Source organism: Tympanuchus pallidicinctus, unplaced genomic scaffold, assembly GCF_026119805.1.
Source record: "Tympanuchus pallidicinctus isolate F22 unplaced genomic scaffold, pur_lepc_1.0 scaffold5, whole genome shotgun sequence".
NCBI classification, from domain to species: domain Eukaryota; kingdom Metazoa; phylum Chordata; class Aves; order Galliformes; family Phasianidae; genus Tympanuchus; species Tympanuchus pallidicinctus.
The window spans coordinates 43,321,887-43,341,372 of NW_026294769.1; the positions used below are offsets into that span (position 1 = coordinate 43,321,887).

The 19,486-nt window shown below is 41.0% G+C and overlaps 1 protein-coding gene across 1 annotated transcript in view; it reads right to left on the bottom strand.

The window, feature by feature from the left end:
• The window catches only part of CPA6 (carboxypeptidase A6), an 88,048-nt gene extending 70,218 nt beyond the window's left edge, over positions 1-17,830 (bottom strand). Inside the window, exon 1 of the mRNA XM_052704937.1 lies at positions 17,688-17,830. Within this exon, the coding sequence (XP_052560897.1) occupies positions 17,688-17,779 (92 nt within the window). The 5' untranslated portion in view covers positions 17,780-17,830. The remainder of the gene's footprint in view (positions 1-17,687) is intronic.
• Positions 17,831-19,486: the final 1,656 nt, after the last annotated feature.

The following is a 19,486-nucleotide window of genomic DNA, read 5'->3' on the forward strand; positions in this document are numbered from 1 at the left end:
AGCAGTCTCTGCACTCTGAGGGAAGTTTAAAAAACTCATGAGCAAAGGAAAATAAAAGTATCAGGCTTTCTATTTATCTCCTGGTTTCAAGCACATAGGTTCACAAAGGAGACCCGTTTTCCATCTAAGCAGAAAAAAAAGGTAGTAATTCTGAAGATCAATATGAATATTTTTGCTCCATGGGTCCTGAACGCCTCCCAATAGAATGCACTTGAGCATTCAGCAGAGCTGCTATGTTTTATACATGCCTGAAGTGTCAGAGGTAGGGGCAGAAATACTAGGATGCTGAAACACACACACACAAAAGGAATGGATTAAGACTGAACTATCTTGATTTCTCTATTCCCTAGCTCACTTCAGTTGGAAAGTAACTTCTTTGCAGTTTTATGCTTTATTAGGGTTTAACATCCAAGAAATAACATGAGAATTATTTTCCTCCTTAAAAACATCTTTCACTTACTTCGAAAAACAATAAGGAGTTTCTCTGCAGAATACCTTAAATCAAGATATATGTAAACAGGGCTATTTACAATCTGTATTTCAGATGACATTCCCAGTCTGATCCTAGACCTCATTTTTATCACTGGCAAACAGAATTCCCCCAGCTGAATTCCTCCAGTAACAAAATTCTGTATTCAAGGCCAACATCAAACTAGAAACAAGTATATGAAGTTCGGATTCAATTTAGTGAAGTAAGTGACTGACAAGTTTCTGATCAGTCAGTGGATGATGGTTTTGTACAGATGGGAAATGTAATTATTTCTTTTGAATGTCTGCATGTCTAAGAGCTTTGGGCGATGCCCAGGAATATTCAGGATCATAATTCTTGTAACACTGTAAATTTGTACCAGCCCTTAGAAAACCAATGAAAAATATACACTTGGAGGCTGAAAAGCAATGCTCTAAGCTCTAAATATTACGACTGATCATGAAGTTTTACCTTTGTGGAGGTCGTCCCAAGTGAGAGAAGAGAAAGGAATAAACCTACACATTAAATGTTAAAGCTACCACAACCAGGAACACATGGCAGTCCAGACAGCCCATCACCAGCTAAAGCACGTGGTAAATTCAAAGGCCTAATTTAAAGCTGGCAATATAAATGTCTGTGTAGGTTTCCAGAGAACCAGATGTCTCATGCCTGGAAGAGTCCATTTACTAACTCTGCTTATGGGCCCTGTAATTGATATCCCAAAAGGGCAGCATAAAATGTTCATAATCCAATGTGAGGTACCGTGGTCACTGGCATATCTAAGTGCTCTTCTATTATTTTTTATGTAAGCAAAAGTTGGAAAATCTTTCTTACCAACTTAAGAGGAAAAAACATCCTTTTAAATAGTTCATCTTATTACTTCCAGTAATACTTTGGACTTCCATGGGCTCAGAATCTGTTACCAATATAACCTAATTTATGGATAAATGTTTGTAAGAGAATACAGAGGTTTTAATTTAATTTGATAAAGTCAGTTTATGGATAGATAATATAAATATTTGTGTAGAAATGTGGAGTATGGTTTTGGGAGTGCATTACAGTTTCCTTCACTTTAGAGAACTTTTTAATTTTTTTAAAAAACAGCTTGCTTACTGTCGTCTATCCAAAAGCTGAACTTGCTGAGCCAGGCTACCCCAGACTTACTCAGTTTTCTTAATCTGATTTTATGGCTGATTCTTTCCCAAGCAACCCAATAGTAAATCAAGAATCAAAAAGTGAGGTGGCAGTGGCATTTCATCTACAGCAACAACCAAGTTATATGCTTGAAGAAAAGGTTTTCTTGAAAAAAAAACTTTTATTTGATTGGAGAATGGATATAATATGGTTTGGGAGTCCTTTCTATTACCAAGAAAAGAAATGCAATCATTGGCTCTCATAAACAAAAATCCTACAGTTTTTATTAGATGGTACGGTTTTTGTTTTCACCCAGGTAAAGCAAGGCTTAATGCTCTGAACTGAAATTTGTGAAAATGTCACCTACTTGACTGGTAATCACTTTTCCTTTAAATTAAGAAACATTCATTTTTGGCTGAGTGCTGGTTTTATTGCTGTAACTCCATCAAAACTGGTCTGCAGCACCTTGGCTATCCTCCCAAAATTCTAACCGGCAAAGCAGCAATTCTTGTTTTTGCAGTTCAAGATGTGGTTGGCTTGGAATATTCACTCCAAATGTGATGTGACAAAACATTTTGCTCCTCTTTCTGGGGAAGTCACAGAAGATGGTGAAGGGGCTACTTGGAAGGCTCACCCCACTGACCAAGTGTAACATATCACATTAAGCCATCAAGCACAAATCGTGGTGCTGGAGTCCTATGGCATCTCTGGTAACAATCAGATGTTACACGCATTGGTCTGACAGCTTACAGATGATTTCTTGAGACATGCCTTTACATTTGTTTATAGAATGCTGAAGAACATTTGTTGCACTGATTATTTGTTAAACATCAATTTGGCATCTAGCTTACCCAAACCAAAAGCAACCACCCCAAACAAATGTAGAGATCTTCCTTAAGTGTTATGTCTTGCACTGCTACTGAAATACCAAACTCTCCATCTGAGATTTTACATCATTCATTTTAGATCACTGCTGTTTTCATAGAAAAAAAATATTCCATGTAGCCAAAGCTAAACTTATGAAGCATGGTGCAAACATTCTGCATAACAGTGAGCAGAAAGCAGATGCCTAGGGCATTTTGCAATTATCCTGGGAGTATCATTGAATCACAGAATGGCCAGGGTTGGAAGGGATCTCAAGAATCATGAAGCTCCAACCCCTTTGCCACATGCAGGGCCACCAACCTCCCCATTCAATACCAGACCAGGCTGCCCAGGGTCCCATCCAATCTGGCCTTAAACACTTTTAGGGACGGGGCATCCACAACCTCTCTGGGCAGCCTGTTCCAGCACCTCACCACTCTCTCTGTAAAGAATTTTCCCATGACATCCAACCTAAATCTCCCCTCCCTCAACTTAAAACCATTTCCCCTTGTCCTGCTGTTATCTACCCTTTCAAAGAGTTGATTCCCCTCCTGTTTGTAGGCTCTCTTTAGGTACTGAAAGGCTGCAATGAGGTCACCCTGCAGCCTTGTCTTCTCCAGACTGAACAAGCCCAGCTCCTTCAGCCTGTCTTCGTCGGGGAGGTGCTCCAGTCCCCTGATCATCCTTGTGGCTGTCCTCTGGACCCTTGCAACAGCTCCCTGTCTTTCTTGTACTGGGGGCTCCAGACCTAGACACAGTACTCCAGATGGGGCCTCAGAAGAGCAGAGGGGGACAATCACCTCCCCATCCCTGCTGGCCACCCTTCTTCTGATGGGATACCATTTGCTTTCCAAGGCGCAAGAGCACACTGCTGGCTCATGTTAAGCTTCTCATCCATCAAGACCCCCAGGTCCTTCTCTGCAGGGCTGGATGGTTTCTAAATCAGCTTGGATTTATAACTGTAATTTTCATCAGATATCTGATATAGTAAACGTTTCTAAAGATTTTATAGTTTTTATCTAGGAAAGACGGATTGTTTAGTCTACCTTACTGAATGACATCATGCTATTTATAGTTTCTGTATGAAAGACAGTTACCTTTGTGCATGTCACTTTGACCTAACAGGTTTGAGGGTATAGTTAATGCCTTCCACATTTCAGAAATTTTATGCATAAATGTGTGTGAACGTATAAAAACATACAATTTTTAATGAGAAAAGACATTGCTATCAGCTTAATTTAAGATATGAGTTACCTTGGACTGAAATGGAGCGGGATAGATAGTGCCTTTTTAGACTTACTAGTTACGACTTCCTGCTTACTTCCCTCTCAATTAATCACAAATTTAAACTCTCAGAAACTTACTAAAAACAAAGCAAGAGTATCCAAAGAAAACAGGAGAAAAGTATTTTCAGTTCTGATGGTGTCAGTAGAGTCTTGCACTCACACATCAACTACTCAGCCTTGCTCATAGCAATTCAGCAACTCAAGAAACAGAGCTTTGATGGTAAGAATCAGTTAATTTCATAAATGCAATTGAGGTTCTTTCTTGCTATTGTAATTCACAAAAAATAATGAAATGCTAAGGAAAATTGCTAGCTTCTTAAACTCCATGCTTGCAAGCAATTTTGTGCAGCGCTTGTTGCCTTCTGTCAAACAGAAAATTGAAAGCCTTCATAATAAGAAAAGTTTGTTAAGCTTACTTGCGTCAGTATAATGCTATTTATCATCCTGGCTGGATCCACTGTCCAAAAGAGCTGTGTTAGAGCTGAAACTACTGCTACTTGATTAGACAGGAAACACAAAACCGCTGAGACCTGGAGTTACCTGCTGAACCAGCATGTGGTGAAATGCCAGTCCCTGCCAAAACTGTTCTGCAGGCTGTCTGCAACAATGTATGAGAACAGTGAAGTGAAGGAAGGGGAATAAGAACAGAGATAGGTAGAAGGGAGAGGAGCTGGCTTTAACACAGCAGGGTGTAATCGCATCTCGGCACCTGCACAGCCAGCAAAAGGAAAGGTTCTTTGAAAATGACAACTGAGAAACTCTGTGTATAGGCCTTCTGTGAAATAACATTCAATATCATGTGAATAGCGTTTGATGCCAAATGCTATATCCATCAGGGAGCTGTTACTTGCCAAGATTTGTTCTTCAAGCAGCATTTTCACTCAAGTCTGCTCCTGCTGCTGTAACACCCAGCAAATCTATCAAAGCGAGACTCTAATGTTCCCCATCTGAAATACCAGAGAGAGAAGAGGGAAAGAGGGAAAGATTCTGCTGGTCTGTGTAATTTGCTGAGTTGTTTTTTTTTCTTGTGAACATGACAAAATAGTATCTAGCTCGATTTGACTGAAATAGACAATAAAGTTGAGATGAAATTTTGCATGAAGAAATATAATGCACTAAGAACGTTTTGGAAGTTGTGATGAATACTAAACCAGTGTCAGTATTCTGTCCTAGAAGAGGACAAAAGACGACTCCTGTGTTTTGCCCAGAGGAGTAGGATTTAGTAAAATATAAACTAAACTATTCTGGGGGGGGTGAAATAAACACAGACAGTGTATGCCCACCAAACACTAACATTAGAACCTAGATACACAGCTGTGTTTAGTTTTGCTGTTAGTAATTATAAGAAAAAAATCCAGCTAAAATCACATTCTGTGCTTTTATGTGAATATACATTTACAATTTGTGTTGCTTTTTTTTTTACATTGTATACTGAGATAAATTCGTGAAATGAATTAATTTCCATTCAGAATTATTTCACTGTATAGAGCTGTGATGTGGAACATATGTGCAAACTGAGCTACCCTTGATGTGTTGTATGAAGTAACACCACACAAATACAGAGCCGTATAAAACTATGAAATTGTTGGCTCTATTTTTCTGCAGCTTCTTTCTCTTTATATGTTTGCCTTGTTATACTTTTGTCCCCAACTATCTTCACATAAGTTTTCACGGGAAATGGAGTTGCATGCTACATGCTATGGATAAGCTTCCAAAAGCTTACACTATGCAAGAAAGAGTACAACACGAGGCAATACTTTGTGTTTATATCAGAATTTTGTGTTTTCCATAAATGAAGTATATGCCTTTTTATTGTATCACCATTTTTCTTTTGTAAAATAGATAGTGGAGTGACCTAACACATACATCAAGACATGTATCCAACAGGCAATGTTTCCTTTAGCTAGTCCCTACCACAAGTTAAGACAACTCCTGACAGCTACTTTTTTTTTCTTCCATCACACATGCTTTTACACTCCCCCTTCCCTGCATCACATGAATAATAACCAAGCTTAAGACAACAAAACCCCACAGTCTATGGGAACACAAGTCTTGAAAGCAGTGAAGCATGGTTGGTGTTCTTACGTTTGAAGCAGACTTGCTTTATGAGTAAGATTTCACTGCTAAGAGCTAGCATCTGACTTTTCCTCAATGGATTCCAGCCTTCCTCTATCATTACTTCATGGTATGACATCTGGTATTTTATAGCCCTGGAGTGTAAAAATAAATACTGGGTGTGTAATTTGATAACTTTAAAAATATTACCTTAAACTCACCCATTTATTTATTCTTGTAAGAAGCAATGTTCTTTATACAATGACTAATTTAAGAAATCCTTCTTTGTTTGCCTGAAGTTTGTGTTGTTTTTTTCTTCTGAAAATGTAATATTTTCCAGTGGGGCAGTTGGACTGTTAGTTGCTAAATACACCCTAATAATTATGTTTTCCATTGGCTGCTTTGAACCTGGTCCTCCTGGCGAGATCTCTGTGCATTTTCCTCTTGCATAAAGTCCTTGTGTGTGTGTGTTGTTTATGTATTTTAATAGAATGGTTATTTAGCATTTTATTACCCAGCTATTACCTACTCCATTGTTATGACTGTAATTAGCTTCAACAACATAACTGAAATCTGTTAATTGTCTACAACTACAATAAATCTTTAAAATGTTGATTACCCTCAGGTAATCTCACGTCACAATATATAGTCCTAAAAATTAGCCTTCTCTTTGCTAAACACCTCCTAGTTTTCACTGAGTTGTTCCATACAACAGGATGCCCTTTGTACCATTTGCTCTTCTCCCGAGTATAGCTATGAAGCCTGCAGCCCCTTAACTGGCATGACTTGCTGCAGACTCTGTGAGCATACTCCTTCTAATTCAAAGACCACCCCTGGTACAGCTGCCATACATAAAAGCCTACCAGAATTTTTATCAGCAGAGATAACGGACTCTGGATTAAAGAAAAACAACATGGAAAGATCAGATTTCATAGAGCACGGTGTAGATTAGTTGTCCTCTGTAATTCTTCACTTGGAGCTGTTTCATGGCACTCTCCTGCAAATTGATAGGACAGTTCTGGCTGTAGGTCTCCTCACTTCTTGGTTTCATTTCACAGAAGTAAAATATCAAGTTTCCTGGTCCCTTGTCCCTTTTGCTCATGATTCCACAGGGAAGTTTGCATAGCACCTGGAGAGGATGCCCGTCTTGAAGACATGAGGACATCTCATCTCGTACACTAGTCTCCCCTGACTCCTTACCTTGTAGGAAACTAGTTTTACTTCACTTTTTTATCATCTTTCAGAGACTTAAGCTAAGTCTTTCTCTTGCTTTGAGCTTCTTCCCATCTGTATGTGACATGCAGTAACCATCACAAATAGTTCTGTACTTCGGTCAGGCAGTGGCAGCCTTTGCTATCATAATTTGCATGTACCTTTTAGTCCATCGTTCATCATATGGTGAAGAAGTTCCTATTATATTATGGAAAAGAGAGGACAGGTCCAAAGAAGGTAGGATGGCCATGGTAAACAGAACACACAGGTGAGCTGCACAGAACTAGTATAGGGACTAAGTACTCATAAAAGAGGTCCTGGATCTCAAAGTGGAACACTGATGGTCCTAAAGTCTCCAGCTCTGTGACACCCACTAATCTGTTTCTGAACTGCAAGAGCACTGGAACTCACTGGACACCTATTTCCTAGTTTATGTGTATTTTTGGCAGCTGGGGCTAGATGCAGGGCTTCAGAGACATGATTTCCTCAGGTGACAAGGAGCATATGCCATATACAGAAAGAAATGCTGAAGCCCTTTGGCCATTCCTCACCAAATTAGAGCCCGATTTTCAGTCTGCCCACAACCACTTGAGATGACCAAATCAGAGCCTTTTCAGGTGTCTGTCTGATGATGTTGACTGGGCAGTCTGATCTTGTGGGTGGTAACCCTATCCATGAAAGAGGGGTTGAAATAAGGTGATTGCTAAGGTGCCTTCCAACCCAAGCTATTCTATGATGAATGGTAGTGTTACTCTAGACAACATGTAGCCTTAGCTGAGATCTGTAGAGAAGTCCTGGTTTCCCGTGCTTCCCACTACTTGTAACTGCTGTGGTGGAAGAACCACAGCTCTCCTTCAGGATGACATGCAGAAGAGAAACAACTCCTGCAGTAGTGTTCAAAATCTGCCTAATAATTAAATATTTTGCTGCAGTTCAAATCCTATGCTAGGCCTCAGAAAGTACGAAAAATATCACAACTTATTTTTATGCTGTTGGATAGTGAATATAAAGCTTCTACCCTTTGTGCCCCAGTGTTCTGATCTCCTTTTAAGTTTACTGACTAGACCACGATTTAAAAATTGCACTAAAACTGCTTTTACTAAAACAATAGAATGAACTCAACTGAGCAGACTGAAGGTGAAACCGTTCCATTTTTACAAGAAGGCAAGTTACTTAGATTTTATGTTCCATTAACTAGATGTCCCATTTTTTTTGTGTGTAGTCACTATCACAAGCAGATGGATCAGAAATTCAGTCTGCTGATAGCAGAGCAGAATACAGACGTGTCCTTGTGCCACAGGATGTCCTCACACTGTGTACTGCCGGCAAAGATGCTTGCTCATGCTGTTGCATCACGAGGCTTATTAGCTGAGACTTGGCAGTATGCTTACATGGTGATTCTTGTTATTTGGTACAAATTTTAGGCAGAGTATGTTCTTGGCTGCCTGTTCTGTACAGCACAAGTGAACCTGAAGTTTATTTCCCTGCTGAAAGCTCACTGTGACAAAAATGCCAGAGCTCCTAATAAAAAATCCTTATTTAAATGTGTGCCTTATTTTCTTGAGAAATACTTGCAGTTTGTCTAACACTAACCAGTTTAATGAATATAGAGGTTATTTTTCTGTGGACACTATTATGTCAGACTTGACTGTGACATAAAGGACTTAAAGGTTAGGAAGGAATGATGAAGCCTCTTTGGTTCAAAATATCATACGTGACTAGCTAGTAAAAAGATTGACTTTTAATTTAGTTTTTGCACTTTTAAGAAGAAGCTTATTTGAAAATAAGCATCCCATTATACCCACTGTGAGCCTAAAACACTCACTTGAGATTGTTCCACTGACATCAGTGTAGAGAGAAATCTGTCAGAGTTGTTCTGGATCCACATTCTACTATCTTAAAACCATGGGGTTCTTGGAGTGCACACCATGAATTAGCTGAGTTCAGAGGACCTTTTCCTGCTCATATGTTCTCAGGGAGTCTGAAGGCCCTAACTCAGCCAGGCACAGAAAAAACAGCAATTGCCACTCCTCCAGGCCAGTGCTAACACTCCATAGGCTTTATAGCAGCCAGATCACAGACTGAAAAGCTGAGAGCTAGTCCAGGTAAAAATAAATAAATAAATAAAAAGGAGGAAAAATACTTTTCTGCTCTTTTTGCTCTGGAATTTGGTCACTACTGGCAAAGGAGTGCCAGTGCCAGAACAGGGGCAGGGGCTGCACATCTGGAGCAGCGGGAGCATACTTGGCTCTTCTGGCAGCAACCTGCCCTTAGTGGGTGCAGGGGCTTGGCTGTGTCTTCGCCCTGCAGCCTTAGAGTAGCATCTGGTGATAATCTCAGTAGGAGCACAGTCGCATAAATCAAAGGGCACCAGTTTTTGATCAGGCCTGCTAAATTCATTTCTCACAGCTGTCCTCAAGACCGGTCTTTCTTTCAAGGTTCTATCCCATACTTGACTTTCCTAATCAAACATCTGACTTCAAGGGATTAACCTGTTCATTTATTTCACTAAGGTTAACACTTTCAGTGCCTTGGAAGAAAAAGAAGGAAATGGCCAATGGTTTTATCATATGTGCCATCTCTCAAAGCAAATACAAATAGAAAGTTTGTTATGTTGCCTTGTACTTAAGAATGTACCATCTTTCTGCTGCTTACCTGAGCCTTTCAAACCTGTAGTAATCATGAATTACTATTCAAATGCAACATTAAAGTAAAATAAAATAAAACAAGCATCTTTTTCTTTCTTTTCTCAACTCCTCGGCTCTGGGCTGAACACACCAAGCGTTCTCAGCTATTCCTCATGTACACTGCCCTCCAGGCCCTTCCCCACCTCAACAGCCCTCCTTCAGATGCTCTCCAATAGTTATATGTCTTTTTTGTACTGGGGTGCCCAAACCTGTACCCAGTGGTCGAGGTGAGGCTGCATTAGCACAGCATAGAGGGGAACAGTCCCATCTCTCAACCAGCTAGCAATGCCACGGCTAGCTAAGCAGTCTAGAGTATCTCCTCAGCAAGTGCAGCTGTGCGCACTGCCTGGTAACTGTAATGCGTGTCTTTCTTTCAATACATGCACTCAGGAGTCTCGCTGTTCCCTGAGGAAGAGTGCCCTGCCAGGCCTTGCATCCCAGTGCACTCAGCCTGGCAGCACAGCTGTGGGCAGATGGAGCTTTGTGCTCTCTACCAGCCCCTGGGAGCAGCACCCAGCAGTGGGGCAGTCCTGCTCCTCCTTGGTCATGCACAGTGCCTTTCTGTTCCACAAGAAAGCAACGAGGTCAGTAGCCCTCCTCTTCGATTGGCAGTCTTAGAAAGTCTTAGAAAGAAAGGAATATATTGTCTTCATCTGTTTGTTGCTCTGAATTTTAATTTGGAGCACTTTGGCTCACCTACCCTCAGGTGCCTGGAACAGAAACCTGTTTCAGAGTTTTCACTGCCAATTCCTTCTTTACAGTCTGTATCTCTTAATCATTCTGACCTGATATGCTGAGTACAAATCAGAGAGCAAAATCAATGCAGGTTTTGCTCTAACACCAATATCAAACTAGAACCACATCTTTTTACTCAATTGTGTGAACACAAATTTCATAAATCAGAATCAAAATGGACTGGAAAAAAATCAGAATTGGGATTGTCTCCAGAAGTTTGTTGCCTATCGACCTGTTCTGCAAATCCAAGACCAGCAAAAGTTCTGTTAAGTTCTATGAGATTTGTCTGCAGTGGGGTTTTTGGAAAAAGTCTAATGTATAGCTAAAATTATAAGTTCTCATTTTGCAATCAGACCTGCTTATTGTTGTAAATGGAATAGAGAGCACAAAATTCACTGAAAAATTTCTGCGTTAAAAATAATACTGATAGCATAAATATGTAAGCCAGTTGGGCAGGGGACAGTAGCACTACAGTTTGTTTTATTTCTTTTGATGTAGGGGGTCAAACTGCAGGGAAATTCACCCTATCTCCTACTGATCATGCTGCCTGAACAGTAAAAATACTGAATGGTGAACTATATTGCCTGTTTCTCATTTTTGCTGCTGTATGAATACTCACAGAAGGGTTTTCTTACAGACTGCTGAACAGACTCCTACTATACGGTCTCAATCTCAGCTTCTTTCTTGACTCTTGTGTGAATGTTATACTCACAGTGCATCTCCTTAAATAGTATGTTTTACAATGAAAGATGGAATACAATTTATTTTATGCATTCAGAGGTAAAATTAAGGAGAAAACATAAGTGAAAGACAGTTCTGTGAAACAGAGATGATAGTTTACCTCCTGGAGATAGTGAGAAATGATTAATGATGGCCATTCCTCTTCAACTGCATAGAACAATAAACGTTTCCTATGGTGTTCTGACCATGTAAGGCTGTTTCAGATGTACAGATCATACTTTTACAGATTTTAGATTTTCAGGAGACCTTGAGCTCCTGTTCATTGTACAGTGTGAGAAACAGTCCTATATAATGTACTAAACTAGAGTTCCCTGCAAAGTTTTAGTGTATTCAAGAAAAGCAGCTTCTTAGCTTCACTTTTTCATATTTGTTCGTTCCAGAACTTTGATTTTCCTTCTAGGATTGCAACTTAATTTCACTGTCTTTCATGTAGGTAGATCACTTATCTTGGATTCCATTTTTTAATTAAAAAAAAAAAAAAAAGTTTGTACATTATTTTTGTTGTATCTGTGCCTAAGTGCTTTTGAAAATCATGTATGAAACGTTCTAGGCTAAAAATAATTTTGAGAAGCCCATGAGTGTCTCCAGGAGAATGAGCACACAACAGCAGCAAATGGAAGGGAGTGGGTATGGTGTACAAGTGGGAGCACTGAGGTTCATTGAAACTCGTACCAGAAGCTCCAAGTATTCAAAGTGAATGGTTTAGATTGAGGGAGTAGATGGTTTTGATATGTAAATACTCTTTTTTATAAGTATCTTTGTGTAAGTACATCTTACATTTATGGGTTTTTTTAGTTAGTTAGTTAGTTTGTTTGTTTGTTTGTTTTCCCAGAACATAACTGTTGGACTTAAACACAAGGTCAAACATGAATTTTCTTTGATTATATACTACATTCCTATTTGTAACTATATACTTTTAAAAATGAGGAAACTGTGTTTACTGGAATTGGACTTCCCAAAGAGTCATTCTTTCTAGAAGACCATAGGTTTCATCTACAGTAGGAGACCTAGGAAAGGTTCTAAGCTCCCAAGTGTGGTTGCAAGCTTTGCCCATGTCCTCATTCTTTACATCTTTTTTTGCCCATAGAATCACAGAATCATAGAATCGTTTGAGTTGGAGGAGACCCTTAAAGGCCACCTAGCACAAATCCCCTGCAATGAACAGAGGCAGGTCTGAGCTACATCAGGTTGCTCAGAGCCCCATCCAGCCTGACCTTGAATGTCTCCAGGTACAGAGCACGTACCACCTATCTGGGCAACCTATGCTCAGTGCCTCACCACCCCTACTGTAAAAATCCTCTTCCTTAAATCCAATCTAAATCTCATCTCTTAGTTTGTAACCATTTCCCCTGTCATATCACAACAGGCCCTCTTAAAGTGTCTGTCCCCTTCTATTCTACAGCCCCCATTTAGATACTGAAAGGTCCCTTGGAGCCTTCTCCAAGTTGAACAGCTTCAGTTCTTTCATCCTGTCCTCGCTCCCTAATGGACATCCTGTCCTGTTCCATCCCTTAGATCACTTTTGTGGCCATGTTCTGATTCCTTATGGTTTCTCTTAGCCCTCAGGCTTACTGTTCCTCTTCTCTACATGTGACGGGAATCACAACATTGTCCACCAAAGTCCCGACCTGGACAAGTATGGGATATGGGATAAGGTTCGCATGGACACATGAAGCTGGAGATCAGTTTAGATACAACCATAATGAGCTGGGAGTCTTCACTCTGCCAGTGTAATGTGGCTGTGAACTGTTGTTCTAATCAGTTTAAAAAAAAGAAAAGGAAAAAAGGGTAAGAAAGAACAACTGAAACACTTCATATTTTATAATGAGGGTAGGGAGGCTGTAAAAGGTGGATTTAAAATGCCTGGTCTTAAAGGAAAAAAAAAGGAATAAAACCTTGGCAGTATTCTTTTTTTCCTTTAGGAGAACATAAATGATGATGTGCTGGGGGAATATCAGGTGATGAGAAAACAGAAAAACTAAAGTTGTGGTCGTGAGGCAAGAATGGATATAGAGATGCCTGAGTTTTCATGGATTTAGTAATTGCAAGTGTTTTTATTAATTACCACATTATTAGTTATCTGATAAGAATATCAGATATATATAACATAAAATTGTTTGTGCATGACACTGGAGTGTTCATAGCTTTTCATCTTTTAGAAGGTCCCTGACATCATCCAGTGAAGAAGTATGTGTGAATTTCGTCCAAAAGAATACCATTAACTTCAATACATTGCTGCTGGTGTGCTTTCCAAATGCTTTTTTTTTGCCAGTTGTGCGTATGACATTTTACTTTGACTTGGAAGTAGGAAAGGAGACCAAAGTAGAAGAGGGAAAGAACATTTATTACACAGCAAAGCAGAACTTTTATTTTTTTAAATATTTGGAAAAAATCTGCAGAAGGGAGCAGCACAGGAGGAGCTCCTTTCCACTTCTCAATTCCCTCAGCAACGCGTTTTCATCACACTCCCATGTGTTTTTTCCATGAGACAGAACAATTGCTAGCTATTGTGTGTAAGGTACTGTGAGATCAGAGACACTTAGCTATGGTATGCTGGGATATTAATAGGCATTAAAATATTTGAAATTTGCTGAAGCACAGATCTGAGAGCATTATCTGCATGACCAGTTGGTTTATACAGTTTCTGGGATGTAACGTTCCAGAAGTTGCAGCATGCTACATACTGGCTTACAGAACATACTGTTATTATTTTTTGTTTTTTACCCACCCTAAACTCACTTCCAGATTAGACAGCTGTTACACAGTAAGAATGCATCATAGCCTTTACCTGACCGAAAGAATTGGTAATATCTGCTGCATTGCAACACACTGCAAAACAGCCTAACATTTTTGGAGGAGTTAACATCTCAATATAATACTTAAAATAACCCCAAAATCTCCAGTCAAAACCTAAGAGAGGAACTGGCCAATTATTTTTCCGGTCTTTACCTGCATTCGGTTATTGGAAATGAGATGACTGACACTTCTGAATAAGCAGAAACAAAGGGCATATGCCCAGCCACCACCTACTGGGTGATGGGAGATGAGCTGGAGTAAAATGAACGTAGTAGTGAATTGTAAAAACAAATGAGAAAGATGCCTTTTCCCCCAAGAAATCTTGACATTTTTTTTTACGGAAAACCATCTCTTTCATAGAATACCTAAGAGCTGGAAGATTGTTGCTCTTAGTACTAAAGAAATGAATAAATAAATAAAAATGTTTTCTTCAGTAACCTGCTCTTCTGAATTGTTAGAAGGCCCAAAGAAGAGTAGCAACAAAGCAAAAGTGTATGATATTACCAGTAAGTACCCTTCCAGTGACAATCATTGATCTCCTGGCCTGGATGTCATTTCAGGGGTACCCTGTAAAACTCTCAGTACATCTTTCTTCCATGGATCTGTCAAACTCCCTCAAATCCTTGTAAACATTTCACATCCTTCAGCAGAGAGTTCCACAAGTCTCACCCTAGCAGATCAAGGAAACCTATTTTCAACCTGACTCTTCCTAGACTCATTTTATGCATCCAACTTTTTTAACTTGAAGACACAGGGAACAACTGACCACTGGTTCAGCAGGAGGTTCATCACCTCCATGTGACTCAAACCTGTAGGCATCTGTCATTCCCTAAACTGTTTCTATTGGAGACCAATGAGTCCTGGTTTACTCAGCAAACATGCATTTGCCTTTAGGAAGGCAAATACATTTGTGCTTCAGTCTTTGCAAGAGCTCAGTGGGCATGAGAGCTCCTGCCTCACTTGCTGCTCTTTTCTGTGACTTTTCAACTATTTGTTGGCTTCCCAAAGGTATCTGGAATGTATTTGCTCAAAGATGTGTCCATATGGCATACTTGGCTTGCTCTGAACAGAGTTTGGAGGAGTTAGGCTGGAGAAACACATGGAATATCAATCGTCTTAAGGTCAGAGTTCTCAGCTAAAGAACTGCAATGCTCTGCACCTCCTAGTGCTGCTCTGAGTTTATGAGAAGTGTTTTCCATTAACTTTTTTGTTCATTTCTTCCATACTTTTGCCTTAATTATAGTTATGACTTCCTTCTATATGATACAGCTTACGACAAAAAACTCCTTAGCACAGAAAGAATTCAGATGGTTGGGACACACTAATGATGAACATTAGACAACTATGTTTATCTCCTGGTTGCCTTTCTTGAAATGAACCTACCAGTCCATTTTTCCTTTTGAGTGATGACCAGGCTCAGTAGCGATGGCTCTTTACAGTCATGCTACTGTTGAGCTCACTGCTCAACTGCTTATATTCATGGAGGAAAACGAACTGTTGCACACACAGAGGAAATGAAACGATTCTGCCCAAGATCCAGAGCTCATGACAGAAGCCTCTGAAGGACAAGATATCTGAAATTCTAAATTAATGCTCATCCCGATTCATGCTGATTTTTCTTCATTTTTATTGACACAGAGAATGCCAGAAGAGTAGAAATTGAGAAGATCAGTAAAGTTATATCAGGCTATTTTTTTCCAATTTATTTGGCACATGTGCTACACATTCTGTTCTGGTTTCAAATGGGACCACATAATCAACAAGACTTGTAAATACTACAACCACCTACTGACCAAGAGTCTTTTACTCCTAGGAGTGATTTTTGTTGTGCTTTTCCAAATTTTGGAAACTGATGGGAAGTCTCATCTTTCTCTGCAAGACTCTTTGTGAAGGCTACAAAAACAGGGATAATAGAATCATAGAATCATAGAATCACAGAATGGCCTGGGTTGAAATGGACCACAATGATTATCTAGTTTCAACCCCCCTGCTATGTGCAGGGTCACCAACCACCAGACCAGGCTGCCCAGAGCCACATCCAGCCTGGCCTTGAATGCCTCCAGGGATGGGGCATCCACAGCCTCCTTAGGCAACCTGTGCCAGTGCATCACCACCCTCAGTGTGAAAAACTTCCTCCCAATATCTAACCTAAACCTTCCCTGTCTCAGTTTAAAACCATTTTCCCTTGTCCTATCACTATCCAAAGTGATCAACAGGGGATCAACAAGGAGAGTTTGTTGGCATCACTCACACCATCCAGAGCTCATCAAACATTTGAATATGATTTTGAAAAGGTTAACATTCATGAATTGAATAGAAAAAATGATGAATCAAGGAAATTTTCAGAAATACAGTAATGAACTTACATGTATTTTTTTCATATTTTAACAGGCTAGATTATAAATAGACAAACTCATTTAAACCTAGCAGATACTAAATTATGTATTTTGACATCTCAGATATCCATCAATGGACAAAACATGTAACTCATATTCAGAAAAAGTTATGTCCAGGACCTAGAGTTTGTTATTTACCTCAATGTAATCTGTAAAAGAAATGAACAAAAACTTCAAAATAAAATTAAAAAAAAAAAAAAATTGTGTCTTACTGAGCCTATGACCTTTAATGGGCTCCATAGATAAGAACATAGATGCTGCTGCACAGGACTTCTGACAGGACTCTGGCTTTGGAGAGGTATTTCATTTTCTGTCCTGTTCCTTTCCAGCACTGCCAGGCAGGCTCCTGACTACAGGGGCTGGTTTGGTTCTGCACAAAGGTACATACTGGTACATACTGGGAACCAAATGGAGATGGTGACAGCTGTCGATGGCTCAACCACTGCTGTGTGAAATAGGGACCTGGGGGGAATGACTTCATGTGGCATTAGCAAGTCCATGGAGCTCAAGTAATTTGTTTGCATCAAACTATGTTTTAGTAGTGGAATCCATGTGCCTTTAATTAAGTAAAAAGAATACAGCTCCTACTTCACAGTGATGTGTGCTTATCCCAAGGAATTTGCTCATCAATTTGAAGGACTTTTATACCGTACGTGAAGAGATGCCATTGGCTTCTCATGGTCCTCAGCCTGGCTGTTCTTTTATCTCCATCATAAATCTCTGCAGATACAATTTCATTAAATACTTGCTAAAAGGCAAGTCTCTAAACCAGGTAGGAAACATGTACACTCTGATGCACCAAAGCTGACTAACAATACCACAGTTTTCATTGTACTCCTAAGTTCCATCTCTCTAACACAAACCTGAACTTTAAATGACAAAAATAAGACTCGTTTGAAGTACAGGATGGAGTCGCAGGAAGGTTAACCAAATTCCTGTGCTGCCTGGGCTTTTTATGGGTTAAACCTGAACACACTTTAAAAAGTTCAGCTTCTTCAAAACGCAATTTTAAGTCCCACTGAGCGTGTTCCCCAAAGGCGAATACAAACCTCCATTCGCTCCTGAGCACGCCGAAACCCCTACAACTCTTTCTCCCCGTGTAGAATGGCAGTTTCTGCCAGGACACAAACTTTTTTTTTTTTGTCCGTCTTTCCGCGCAGCATCCTCACACGGATGCCTCACAGCACCTATCTCCGGCGCACGCCGCGCTCGACGGCACCGAGGAGCGGCCAGCTGGAGGGCGAGCCCTCGCCCGCGAGGTACGCGCGAGGTCGGCGGGGCCGGGCTGTGCGGAGCGGAGCGGGACACTTACCCGGAGTAGCGGGGGCGGCGGGGCGGCAGCGCAGCCTGGAGGCAGAGCAGACAAAGGGGCAGGAGCGCGGCGGGGCGCGGGCTGAGCGGCATGGTGCGGGCACTGCGCCCTCCCCGCCCGGCGGCCGCCGATCCGCGCACACAAAGCCGGCGCGGAGGCGGGGGCCGGGGAGGAGCGGAGCGGGGCGGGCGGAGGTGTCGCCGCCGGTCGGCAGCCGAGGGAGGACGGCGGCGGGGCAGGGGACGGGGCGGGGGCTGGGGGCGAGCGGGTGGCACGGCTCTGACGGGGTGCCGCGGGGGGGGGGGGGGGGGGGGGGGGGGCGGCGGCTACAGGTGCGCGGCGAAGAGCGCCGCCGTGCCTAGGGGACTACCCGTGAGTTGGCGGCGGGGGAAAGAATGTGACAGGAGTTAGAGTGGGTGGTGGAGAGGGACCCTTAGGCATCGCCAAGGGAGAAGAATGTGGGATGTCCAGTGACAGCACTGCCAAGAGTCTTGGGCCAGAGCAGTGGGAAGGAGAAGAGAGACTGCTGGAACCAAATAAAACCCTTTTGTTTTTACTTCATAGAATCACAGAATGATTTTGGTTGGAAGGGACCTTTAAGATTATCTAGTTCCAACCCCCTGCTATAGGCAGGGACACCTCCCTCTAGACCAGGTTTCTCAAAGCCCCATCCAGCTTGAATACTTCCAGGGATGGGGCATCCACAACTTTGCTGGGCAACCTGTACCTCCTCATATTCTTCTTCTTCTTCTTCTTCTTTTTTCCTTCTCATATTCTTCTTTCTTCTTCTTCTTTTTATTTTATTTTATTTTAATGACTGTGATTTTGTTTTTTTCTACTCTGCTGAAAGACCCACCCGACGCTGGGTTACTAGAGCACTGGGAATAGCAAAGAAAATGGGGAGAGTTGTATTGCAAATAAATGCGGTTTATAGAATTCACATGGATCAGTTGTTAAAATAAAAAAGTAGATGAGAATGTAGTGCCAACGTGGAACACATTGATAGCTCCTTTAGTACTTAGCTGTTGACTCCGTGCTTCAAAAGTGCTTCAGAACTAACTGATCCTTTGCCTCTGAGAGACAAACAGAGGGTGGGCTGCAGACAAATGAAAGCAGCTGACATTCGAACATGTGTGAGAACTCCCGTAAATCCTTGTTAATGCTTCAGGCACAGGGAGCTGTTTGGAAAGGTCTGTATTAAACCACACACACTTCATGCTCTGTGACCAAAAGATGAATGAACATTTTCCTTTGTCTCTTTCCATGTGGCACCAAATCTGATGTGAACTGTGTGATGGGGTCCGGAGATGGAAAGGACCTGGTCCAGGGCACAACCACCCCATTCTGCTTGGTTACTAGGGCTTTCTCCCTTGAACTCATCTTAAAATCTCAAATTTGTTTCTGATGGAGCTACATGGTAGTGAATTTGTGTATTTGTGCCAGGACACAGGGGTGTTGTATGGCTGTTGCTGAGAATGCATTCCATTACAGGGGAAAAAAGGAAATAAATCAATACTCTTCTGCAAATCTTCAGTCCTGTAGTAAATGCAGTTCTAACGTTATGGACTTGTATTTAGTATACAATCCCATGTTCAGAGGTGACTTCAGAGGCCTAGTCAGCTGTCATTAGGTTGAATAAGGGATTTTTTCAGAGCACGTGTGTAATCTTAAAGCCAAAAGTACTGCTTTTTTGCACTTGTTATTCCTAGTTACTTTTCTCACTAGGAATCCTTGCTACACCTGAAGAGCTTCAGGTAATGCATTGATGTATTAAAATGCAGTTTGGCTGTTGTTCTAAA